Source organism: Cherax quadricarinatus, chromosome 84 (genome assembly GCF_038502225.1).
Source record: "Cherax quadricarinatus isolate ZL_2023a chromosome 84, ASM3850222v1, whole genome shotgun sequence".
Taxonomy (NCBI): domain Eukaryota; kingdom Metazoa; phylum Arthropoda; class Malacostraca; order Decapoda; family Parastacidae; genus Cherax; species Cherax quadricarinatus.
This window is the reverse complement of record NC_091375.1, coordinates 4,732,691-4,745,053: the sequence shown is the minus strand read 5'-3', so window position 1 is coordinate 4,745,053 and position 12,363 is coordinate 4,732,691. Positions and strand designations below refer to the sequence as shown.

Here is a 12,363-nt window from a genome sequence, read left to right as displayed (position 1 = left end):
CTTCTCCCTCTTGGCCTTTCTCCCTCATCCCCTTCCTCTTTCTCGCCTCATTACTCTTCCTCCAGATTCATGAAGTGCCTCAGCATTTAAGCTCGCTTCCCTTGCCATTAGTGATGCTTCACACATCAAGTCATGACTTGATGAAGGTCTAGACAGAGTCAAGAAGAGACAGAGCTCTACACATGACGCGATAAAGCTTTACGCAGGTATAGGTTGTATCAACAAAACTTGTTCCGCAGCCAGTGTTTATCTTCATACTTCTCGTCAGTATGCCATACCATCCATGGAAGGACAACCACCGTCACTGTCGTAATTCAGGGAGACAGAGCTAGTTTTTGTTAAAGCCACGTTTCACTTAGTGTAAATCTTTATATGTTACATGATAAAGCTCACACTGGAATAAACGTGACTTTAATAAATGTGTATATACAAAAAATATACACTCCTCTCGATGTTCATACACTGATAGTATTTGTAGACGGTATCCCTTTATTGTGTGGAGTGGGGAGGTCGCTTTAAAGGTCTCCTGATCCAAGGAAGTGAAGCTTCCCTACCGTTCTTGGATTAAATCTAATTACCTCTCGTTCCCTAGGCGGTGTAAGACGGGATTTGCGCTTACCCATAATATAATAATCTTGGTAGACAGTGTATCTGTTGCGTGGGATGCATGGGACAGGAGAGAGGGAGGGAGGTAGGGAGAGGGAGGATGCAATGTAGAGAGAGAGAATGGGAGGTAGGTAGAGAGGGAGGGAGGTAGGGAGAGAGAGAAGGAAATTGGGAGAGAGGAGGAGGTAGGGAGAGAGAGGCAGCAGTACAATAACTGTAGGTGGTGTGGGGGCAGAGATAATGTGTGTACAGTCTCACCCTGATAACCTACCTTATCTCCTGAATGTCCTCACACTACGCATTATGAATATATATATATACACAGGTATGTATGTGTCCTAAACGAGTGTTCTCTCACTTAGCAGCAAGCCAATTCTAAGGAGAGAACAAACTTAAAACTTCAGGGGGCGCGATATATCTGAATGTTTCGGCTTGGCTACGATACTGGAGTCATGGGTTCCAGTCACACACGTCAGCTATGCTATATGTGTATTATATATATATATATATATATATATATATATATATATATATATATATATATATATATATATATATATATATATATATATATATATATATATATATATATATATATATATATATATATATATATATATATATATATATATATATATATATATATAGGTGTAATGGTTCAGAGTTGAAATTACTTTTTTTAATAATATTCGTAAAAGATGAAATGCGCAAACCACTGGAAAATATGTATAAAGAAAATTAGACCCTCCGTGTTAATTGTTCATCTTACCTTCCTGAGAGAAGTTATTGTCATGTTTATACTAGGAGCAAACAGGGAATGAGCATCCTCCTCACCTCCCTTCATATAAACACCATGTGACTAGCTAACAAGAGAGAATAACAGAGAACACGAGGGAACGGAGAACAATACACACCAGATAACAGAACTTTATTGTTCTTACCTGAACCGATCCCAACACAATATTAGCTACACTTATTTCTTGTTTATTTCACTTAATCGAATTATCCTAGGTTCAATTCTCCGAAATTTTCTATATAAAACCTACATATTTACATTGTAAAACCTATATAAACACTTACTTGTTTTGTGTGTGCACGTGAGATGGACATAAACACAAGATTTTTTGTATCAGATAAAACAATCACAACTGCCTCTCAGGGTCAAGATATAGGTGGTAACCACACACGAATATATATACAGATCTGTATAATGTTAGGAAGAATATCCCTAACTAGGGATCCCTAGTGTCCAAGTGAGAGCGTGTGTGTGCGCGAACACACACCTTGTGGGTGACTAAAATGGCTGCACACACTGCGATCAGATATGAGGTGTGTTATCACTGATTCAACACCCCTGTCCTGCTGTATTACTCTACTCTCTTTGTCTTTCCCAGTGTACTTTCTCTAGTAGCTATCTGCCTTTCCCAGTGTACTTTCTCTAGTAGCTATCTGCCTTTCCCAGTGTACTTTCTCTAGTAGCTATCTGCCTTTTCCAGTGTACTTTCTCTAGTAGCTATCTGCTTTTCCCAGTGTACTTTCTCTAGTAGCTATCTGCCTTTCCCAGTGTACTTTCTCTAGTAGCTATCTGCCTTTTCCAGTGTACTTTCTCTAGTAGCTATCTGCCTTTCCAGTGTACTTTCTCTAGTAGCTATCTGCCTTTCCCAGTGTACTTTCTCTAGTAGCTATCTGCCTTTCCCAGTGTACTTTCTCTAGTAGCTATCTGCCTTTCCCAGTGTACTTTCTCTAGTAGCTATCTGCCTTTTCCAGTGTACTTTCTCTAGTAGCTATCTGCCTTTCCCAGTGTACTTTCTCTAGTAGCTATCTGCCTTTCCCAGTGTACTTTCTCTAGTAGCTATCTGCCTTTCCCAGTGTACTTTCTCTAGTAGCTATCTGCCTTTTCCAGTGTACTTTCTCTAGTAGCTATCTGCCTTTCCCGGTGTACTTTCTCTAGTAGCTATCTGCCTTTCCAGTGTACTTTCTCTAGTAGCTATCTGCCTTTCCCAGTGTACTTTCTCTAGTAGTTATCTGCCTTTCCCAGTGTACTTTCTCTAGTAGCTATCTGCCTTTCCAGTGTACTTTCTCTAGTAGCTATCTGCCTTTCCCAGTGTACTTTCTCTAGTAGCTATCTGCCTTTCCCAGTGTACTTTCTCTAGTAGCTATCTGCCTTTCCAGTGTACTTTCTCTAGTAGCTATCTGCCTTTCCCAGTGTACTTTCTCTAGTAGCTATCTGCCTTTCCCAGTGTACTTTCTCTAGTAGCTATCTTCTTTTCCCAGTGTACTTTCTCTAGTAGCTATCTGCCTTTCCCAGTGTACTTTCTCTAGTAGCTATCTGCCTTTTCCATTGTACTTTCTCTAGTAGCTATCTGCCTTTCTCAGTGTACTTTCTCTAGTAGCTATCTGCCTTTCCAGTGTACTTTCTCTAGTAGCTATCTGCCTTTCCCAGTGTACTTTCTCTAGTAGCTATCTGCTTTTCCCAGTGTACTTTCTCTAGTAGCTATCTGCCTTTCCCAGTGTACTTTCTCTAGTAGCTATCTGCCTTTTCCAGTGTACTTTCTCTAGTAGCTATCTGCCTTTCCCAGTGTACTTTCTCTAGTAGCTATCTGCCTTTCCAGTGTACTTTCTCTAGTAGCTATCTGCCTTTCCAGTGTACTTTCTCTAGTAGCTATCTGCCTTTCCCAGTGTACTTTCTCTAGTAGCTATCTGCCTTTCCCAGTGTACTTTCTCTAGTAGCTATCTGCTTTTCCCAGTGTACTTTCTCTAGTAGCTATCTGCCTTTCCCAGTATACTTTCTCTAGTAGCTATCTGCCTTTCCAGTGTACTTTCTCTAGTAGCTATCTGCCTTTCCCAGTGTACTTTCTCTAGTAGCTATCTGCCTTTCCAAGTGTACTTTCTCTAGTAGCTATCTGCCTTTCCCAGTGTACTTTCTCTAGTAGCTATCTGCCTTTCCCAGTGTACTTTCTCTAGTAGCTATCTTCCTTTCCAGTGTACTTTCTCTAGTAGCTATCTGCCTTTCCCAGTGTACTTTCTCTAGTAGCTATCTGCTTTTCCCAGTGTACTTTCTCTAGTAGCTATCTGCCTTTTCCAGTGTACTTTCTCTAGTAGCTATCTGCCTTTCCCAATGTACTTTCTCTAGTAGCTATCTGCCTTTTCCAGTGTACTTTCTCTAGTAGCTATCTGCCTTTCCAGTGTACTTTCTCTAGTAGCTATCTGCCTTTCCCAGTGTACTTTCTTTAGTAGCTATCTGCCTTCCCCGGTGTACTTTCTCTTTCTTTTATTTACACAATAGTTTTACAGGGTTAGGCTATGAGTTCCTAGCTTTATTTAAGAGCTGTAACCTACATTCAGCTTGTTTGAGAGGTATTTTATTGTTATGAGACCTACAAATAAGTTAACAAGATAACGTTGGCTCCCAGTGTGAACCAGCGATTTCATTTAGTTAACTGACTTTATTTCATCGATGTCATTGTGCTGCGCGAACATGTTCCAAACTCGAGTCATTCTAGGACTGTATGATCTCAGAAGAAGTGATCTTCTTGAGAAAGGTATAGAGAGTGCAGTTGCCGTTCGCTGCCCGTCTTGTTGTGCAGAAGCTCTTTTATCGCTGACCACGAAGTGGAGCCAAGTGTGGTACCTTAACGACACTGACCTTGTACATAACTGTAAGACCACCCACATCCCATCAGTGATCAAGGCTCTGCTGAAATGACCAATCTGCCCAAGCCGGGTCCAGACGAGAAATGAGTCGTATTGCTGTTCTTTATTCTGTCAAGAGGTCATAGGTGAGATGAGGGGCCAGGCAGGCCAAGAAAGTGAAGTATACTCAAGGTGTGAATGACTTGTGCCTCGTACAGTCTTACAACCTCTGCTGTCCAGCAGATGCGAGATACGCATAAATTTTGTAAGCTTCTTGGACGCCTTCTTTGCCAGATTTACTATGTGACTCTCCCTTCCTCCCCTGCTTTCCTCTCCTTGACTTCTACACATAGAGAATACACAAGACAATAGTAGACAGTTCTCAGCAGATAGCCTCGGTATCGCCATATAAGTCCTCTCTCTTTCTCTCATATTATCTATCTCTCTCTCTCTCTCTCCCTCTCTCTCTCTCTCTCTCTCTCTCTCTCTCTCTCTCTCTCTCTCTCTATATATATATATATATATCTATATATCTATATATATATATATATATATATTATATATATATATATATATATATATATATATATATTTCGCATGCTCTCGCGAATTCCTTGCATATATATATATATATATACATATATATATACATATATACATATATATATATGTCGTGCCGAATAGGCAGAACTTGCGATCTTGGCTTAAATAGCAACGCTCATCTTGCCATATAGGACAAGTGAAAATTTGTGTATGCAATAATTTCGCCAAAATCATTCTGAACCTAACGAAAAAAATATATTTAACTGTGTTTGTTTAGTATTAAATTATTGTAAGCAAATCTAAAATATATTTAGTTGGGTTAGGCTAAAATAAATTATTCTTGTTATAATAAGGTTAGGTAAGTTTTCTAAGTTCCTTTTGGTGCAAAATTATAAATTTTTACATCAACATTAATGAAAAAAATATATCTTTAAACGTATAAGAGAAAGTTTTAGAAAGGACTTAATTTTAAATGAGTTCTTGCTAATTGACCAGTTTTACATATTCGGCACGACATTTATATATATATATATATATATATATATATATATATATATATATATATATATATATATATATATATATATATATATATATATATATATATACACACACACATATAATAAGCGCAATATAATTCAGCCTAATCCAACTAAATATATTTTATATAAGTTTACAATGATTTAATAATAAACGAACAAATGAAATATATTTATTCGTCAGGTTCAGAATGATTTTTGCGAAATTATTGCATACACAAATTTTCGCTTGCCTTATTCGACAAGAAGTGTGGAAAATTAAATTTACCTGGATGTAACTCATAAGGTACATACCAGTAAATGGTAACAAAGATAATTATTATTTATCAAGGTTACAGAGACAAGTAGGAATTTTAGGACACCTAGGTCGCAAAAAATGTCCCCCTTCGATACCTACTACTGTCATATCCACTAGTCACTCTGGACCTATATTAATTTCAAATGAAATATACATCACCAGGAATTCTGGTAAAAACATTAATGTAAATATGTGGACTGTATATTAAATTTAAAATGTGAATACATATACATTGAAGGAGAATTTATAATAATAAGACTCACCAATTAGTCTGGAGATTACGGTGTGTCATACCCCCTCTGCCTAAATATGAAGAAAATACTGGCCAGAATCTCAAAATAAATAGACAATGACTTAGCTGGGGTTCCTAAGCTGTCCTGTCCATCTGCTTAATGCTCACATTATGTAGGACTGCAAATTCAACAATTTCGGCTCCTATTTGGGAAGTTTCAAACACAATTTAACTTCCAAAGCGACAAAATTTATGCACATTTCATTAGCGTGCCTTGCATCTATGCCTGTGTCATCATTTGTGGTTGTCTCAGACTCCCTTAGTGCTTTACAGGCTATACAGAAATTTGATACACCTCATCCCTTAGTCCTCCGTATCCAACTTTGGCTACACCGCATCTTTACCAAGCATAAAGATATTGTTTTTTGTTGGGTCCCTGGTCATGTTGACGTACAGGGCAGATACAGATACTAATACCGGAAAAAAAAATCCCCCCCAGTACCAACAATACCACAAGTCCGATGACATTCTTCTTTGCAAATATACAGGGTCTATACAATATACAACAAAATACCTTTCATCCGTGGACTGCTTGCAGAGGCAAAGGCAATGTTTGTGGCTTTCACTGAGACCCACATAAAGGATCACTTGGACAACGAAATATGGATCCCAGGTTACAACCTATACAGATGTGACAGAGTGAACAGGCAAAAGGGGGGGGGGGGGGGGTTGGCCTGTACATTGCAGAGTCACTTGTTTGCACAGAACTGCTTAATGCCTCAAATGATGTAGTGGAAGTTTTAGCAGTAAAGGTCGAGAACCAAAACCTAGTCATTGTGGTAGTCTACAAGCCTCCGGATGCAACATCCCAGCAATTCCAGGAACAGCTGTTAAAAATTGACCACTATCTGGAAAATCTTCCAGCTCCTGCACCCAACATCTTGCTCCTGGGGGATTTCAACTTAAGGCACCTAAAATGGAGGAATATAGCAAATAATATTGTTGCAGTAATAACACCAGGAGGCAGCTCTGATGAAAACTCACACTCACACGAGCTTTTAAATTTCTGCACAAAATTCAATTTAAACCAGCAAATAATAGAGCCTACTAGACTGGAGAATACACTAGACCTCATCTTCACTAACAATGATGATCTGATAAGAAATGTCACCATATCAAAAACAATATACTCAGATCACAACATAATTGAGGTTCAGACATGTATGCGTGGAGCCCCAGACCGACATAATGAGACTAGTCACGAGGGAGCATTCACCAAATTCAACTTCAATAACAAAAACATAAAGTGAGACCAAGTAAACCAAGTCCTAACCGATATAAGCTGGGAAGATATACTAAGCAACACAGACCCCAACTTATGCCTAGAACAGATTAACTTGGTGGCACTCGATGTATGCACAAGGCTTATTCCTCTAAGAAAAAGGAGGAGTAGATGTAAAATAGAAAGAGACAGGCGCTCCCTTTACAGGCGACGGAAAAGAATAACAGAGCGGCTAAAAGAGGTCAATATATCTGAAATGCGTAGGGAGACACTGGTCAGAGAAATAGCAAGCATCGAACTTAAGCTAAAGGAATCTTATAGGAGTCAGGAATCGCGGGAAGAACTAAAAGCCATAAATGAAATCGAAAGAAACCCAAAGTATTTCTTCTATGCCAAATCAAAGTCGAGAACAACGTCCAGTATTGGGCCCCTACTTAAACAAGATGGGTCCTACACAGATGACAGAAAGGAAATGAGTGAGCTACTCAAGTCCCAATATGACTCAGTTTTTAGCAAGCCGCTAACCAGACTGAGAGTCGAAGATCAAAATGAATTTTTTATGAGAGAGCCACAGAATTTGGTTAACACAAGCCTATCCGATGTTATCCTGACGCCAAATGACTTCGAACAGGCGATAAATGACATGCCCATGCACTCTGCCCCAGGGCCAGACTCATGGAACTCCGTGTTCATCAAGAACTGCAAGAAGCCCCTATCACGAGCCTTTTCCATCCTATGGAGAGGGAGCATGGACACGGGGGTTGTCCCACAGTTACTAAAAACAACAGACATAGCCCCACTCCACAAAGGGGGCAGTAAAGCAACAGCAAAGAACTACAGACCGATAGCACTAACATCCCATATCATAAAAATCTTTGAAAGAGTCCTAAGAAGCAAGATCACCACCCATCTAGAAATCCATCAGTTACACAACCCAGGGCAACATGGGTTTAGAACAGGTCGCTCCTGTCTGTCTCAACTATTGGATCACTACGACAAGGTCCTAAATGCACTAGAAGACAAAAAGAATGCATATGTAATATATACAGACTTTGCAAAAGCCTTCGAAAAGTGTGACCATGGCGTAATAGCGCACAAAATGCGTGCTAAAGGAATAACAGGAAAAGTCGGTCGATGGATCTATAATTTCCTCACTAACAGAACACAGAGAGTAGTCGTCAACAGAGTAAAGTCCGAGGCAGCTACGGTGAAAAGCTCTGTTCCACAAGGCACAGTACTCACTCCCATCTTGTTCCTCATCCTCATATCCGACATAGACAAGGATGTCAGCCACAGCACCGTGTCTTCCTTTGCAGATGACACCCGAATCTGCATGACAGTGTCTTCCATTGCAGACACTGCAAGGCTCCAGGCGGACATCAACCAAATCTTTCAGTGGGCTGCAGAAAACAATATGAAGTTCAACGATGAGAAATATCAATTACTCAGATATGGTAAACACGAGGAAATTAAATCTTCATCAGAGTACAAAACAAATTCTGGCCACAAAATAGAGCGAAACACCAACGTCAAAGACCTGGGAGTGATCATGTCGGAGGATCTCACCTTCAAGGACCATAACATTGTATCAATCGCATCTGCTAGAAAAATGACAGGATGGATAATGAGAACCTTCAAAACTAGGGAGGCCAAGCCCATGATGACACTCTTCAGGTCACTTGTTCTATCTAGACTGGAATATTGCTGCACACTAACAGCACCTTTCGAGGCAGGTGAAATTGCTGACCTAGAAAATGTACAGAGAACCTTCACGGTGCACATAACAGAGATAAAACACCCCAATTACTGGGAGCGCTTGAGGTTCCTAAAGCTGTATTCCCTGGAACGCAGGCAGGAGAGATACATGATTATATACACCTGGAAAATCCTAGAGGGACTAGTACCGAACTTGCACACGAAAATCAATCACTACGAAAGCAAAAGACTTGGCAGACGATGCAACATCCCCCCAATGAAAAGCAGGGGTGTCACTAGCACGTTAAGAGACCATACAATAAGTGTCAGGGGCCCGAGACTGTTCAACTGCCTCCCAGCATACATAAGGGGGATTACCAACAGACCCCTGGCAGTCTTCAAGCTGGCACTGGACAAGCACCTAAAGTCGGTTCCTGACCAGCCGGGCTGTGGCTCGTACGTTGGTTTGCGTGCAGCCAGCAGCAACAGCCTGGTTGATCAGGCTCTGATCCACCAGGAGGCCTGGTCACAGACCGGGCCGCGGGGGCGTTGACCCCCGGAACTCTCTCCAGGTAAACTCCAGGTAATGAACAGGCAGACACTGCTGCGCGGTCAGCAGTACATGACCTACCAGTTTCATATAGAGGTATTCCATTTACGGACTATTTTGCTGCAATAGCTACCCACCTTCACACTCATCGGCAACAACGTTGGTCTACTATGCTCGGTAACAAACTTCAATCTATTAAACCGAGTATAGGTTACTGGCCGTCTTCTTGTCACCAGTGTCGAGGTTGGGAGACTACTCTCTCCCGTCTTCACATTGGCCATACTTGTCTTACTCATGGATATCTCATGGAGAGGCGCCCTGGTCCTCTCTGTGAGAATTGTCAGGTTCCATTATCAGTCAGCCACATTCTGTTGGACTGCCCACTTTATCAACGAGCACGCAGAATTTACCTCCATCGTCGTCTTCACTCCGCTGCTCTCTCTTTACCTTCCCTTCTCGCTGACGGACCCACCTTTCATCCGGACTCTCTCATTGACTTTTTGACAACAACTGACTTACTTCACAAACTCTGATACCTTCAGCCCTTTCTACTTCAATCTCTTGCTACCCTCTACCCCCGTACTATCCCCTGCCCCGCTGTTTTCTGTAACCTACTGATCATCCCTCCTCCCTTCTGCCATCCAATACCCTCGCTTCCTTCCCTACCCTGCAGCGCTGTATAGTCCTTGTGGCTTAGCGCTTCTTTTTGATTATAATAATAATAATAATCATTAGCGTGCCTGTACCACATTAAAAAACAATGGCGTCTCCACCTCAGCGACGCTCACCCATCACTGGCTCTTTATTTATTTACAAATTAATTTTTATTACCTACAATATAGGCCATCAATTTACATATAAAATACTGTATTTCCGGAAAATATATACAGCTTTTTCCACAAGAAGCGAGTTGCTATTTAAGCCAAAATCGCAAGTTTTGCTTATTCGGCACGACATATATACATAGTATTACATACTGCATACGTACATACATACATTTAATATGCAGAGACCCGTTATTCAACCTCATATTTATTTCAAGTCATGATCCCTTGCAATACCTTTATTGCAAAGTTAAGTCGTGGGTGTTTATTTTATGTATTATGAAACTACATACACTAGGGTGAATTCACAAATAACCCACTTGCAAGTTATTACACTTAGGAGAGGAAACCTTAGACGATATCTGGGTTCAATCCTGGGACATTATTGAGTCACAGCTAGATGGAGATGGAGCCAGCTGGCTGTCATGTGGTCTGGTAACTTGATTTCATAAACATTGATTTGCGGCGTTGTATAGATGTAAGGTGTCTCCAAGCTCGCAGCGCGGCAGGAGTGAAGATGACGATGATTACCATTATCATTTTTATTATAACTATAAGTATTAGTACTGCTATTATTAGTAGTAGTATTAGTATTAGTTACGCAGCAAGGCTTTTCAGTCTAGAGATGGCTTAAGCTAGGATTGCAATTTAGGGGCTGAAAAATCATATGCTGAAAAAATCACAGAAATCGCCCTCAAAATTATATGCTTATCAGTATATCTATCTATCCATCTATCTATCTATATATATCTATATATATATATATATATATATATATATATATATATATATATATATATATATATATATATATATATATATATATATATATATATATATATGTCGTGCCGAATATGTAAAACTGGTCAATTAGCAAGAACTCATTTAAAATTAAGTCCTTTCTAAAATTTTCTCTTATACGTTTAAAGATATATTTTTTCATTAATGTTGATGTAAAAATTTATAATTTTGCTCCAAAAGAATCTTAGAAAACTTACATAACCTTATTATAACAAGAACAATTTATTTTAGCCTAACCCAACTAAATATATTTTAGATTTGTTTACAGTAATTTAATACTAAACAAACACAGTGAAATATATTTTTTTCGTTAGGTCCAGAATGATTTTGGCGAAATTATTGCATACACAAATTTTCACTTGTCCTATATGGCAAGATGAGCGTTGCTATTTAAGCCAAGATCGCAAGTTCTGCCTATTCGGCACGACATATATATATACATATATATATATATACATATATATATATATATATACATATATATATATATATATATATACTCACCTAACTGTGGTTACAGGGGTCGAGGGGTCGAGGGGTCGAGGGGTCGAGGGGTCGAGAGGTCGAGGGGTCGAGGGGTCGAGACTCAGCTCCTGGCCCCGCCTCTTCACTGAGTGCTACTAGGTTCTCTGTCTCCCTGCTCCATGAGCTTTATCATACATCATCTTGAAGATATGTATGGTTCCTGCCTCCACTACCTCACTTGCTAGGCTATTTCACTTCCTGACTACTCTATGGCTGAAGAAATACTTCCTAACATTCCTTTGACTCACTTGAGTCTTCAGCTTCCAATTGTGACCCCTTGTTTCTGTGTTCCGTCTCTGGAACATCCTGTCTCTGTTCACCTTGTCTATTCCACGCAGTATTTTGTATGTCGTTATCATGTCTCCCCAAACCCTCCTGTCCTCCAGTGTCGTCAGGCCGATTTCCCTTAACCTTTCTTCGTAGGACATTCCCCATAGCTCTGGAACTAACCTTGTCGCAAATCTTTGCACTTTCTCTAATTTCTTGACGTGCTTGATCAAGTGTGGGTTCCAAACTGGTGCTACATACTCCAGTATGGGCCTGACATACACGGTGTACAGTGTCTTGAACGATTCCTTACAAAGGTATCGGAACGCTATTCTCAGATTTGCCAGGCACCCATATACTGCAGCAGTTATCTGGTTGCTCCCGGAGACATGCTCGGTGTTATACTCACCCCAAGATCTTTCTCCTTGAGCTAGGTTTGCAGTCTTTGCCCACCTAGACTATACTCTGTCTGCGAGCTTCTTTGCTCTTCCCCGATCTTCATGACTTTGCATTTGGCGGGGTTAAATTCGAGAAGCCAGTTGTTGGACCAGGTGTCCAGCCTGTCCAA

General features: G+C 40.2%; 1 protein-coding gene across 2 annotated transcripts in view; it reads right to left on the bottom strand.

Moving 5' to 3' along the window:
- LOC128704255 (leucine-rich repeat neuronal protein 3) overlaps positions 1-12,363 on the bottom strand; it is a 94,443-nt gene that overhangs the window by 67,657 nt on the left and 14,423 nt on the right. Inside the window, exon 1 of one of the 2 annotated variants that reach the window (XM_070102967.1) lies at positions 1,687-1,915. The exons of the other annotated variant lie outside the window; for it this stretch is intronic. Within the exon in view, the coding sequence (XP_069959068.1) occupies positions 1,687-1,716 (30 nt within the window). The 5' untranslated portion in view covers positions 1,717-1,915. Of the gene's footprint in view, positions 1-1,686; positions 1,916-12,363 lie in introns of those variants that run through there. 2 annotated transcript variants of the gene reach the window in all.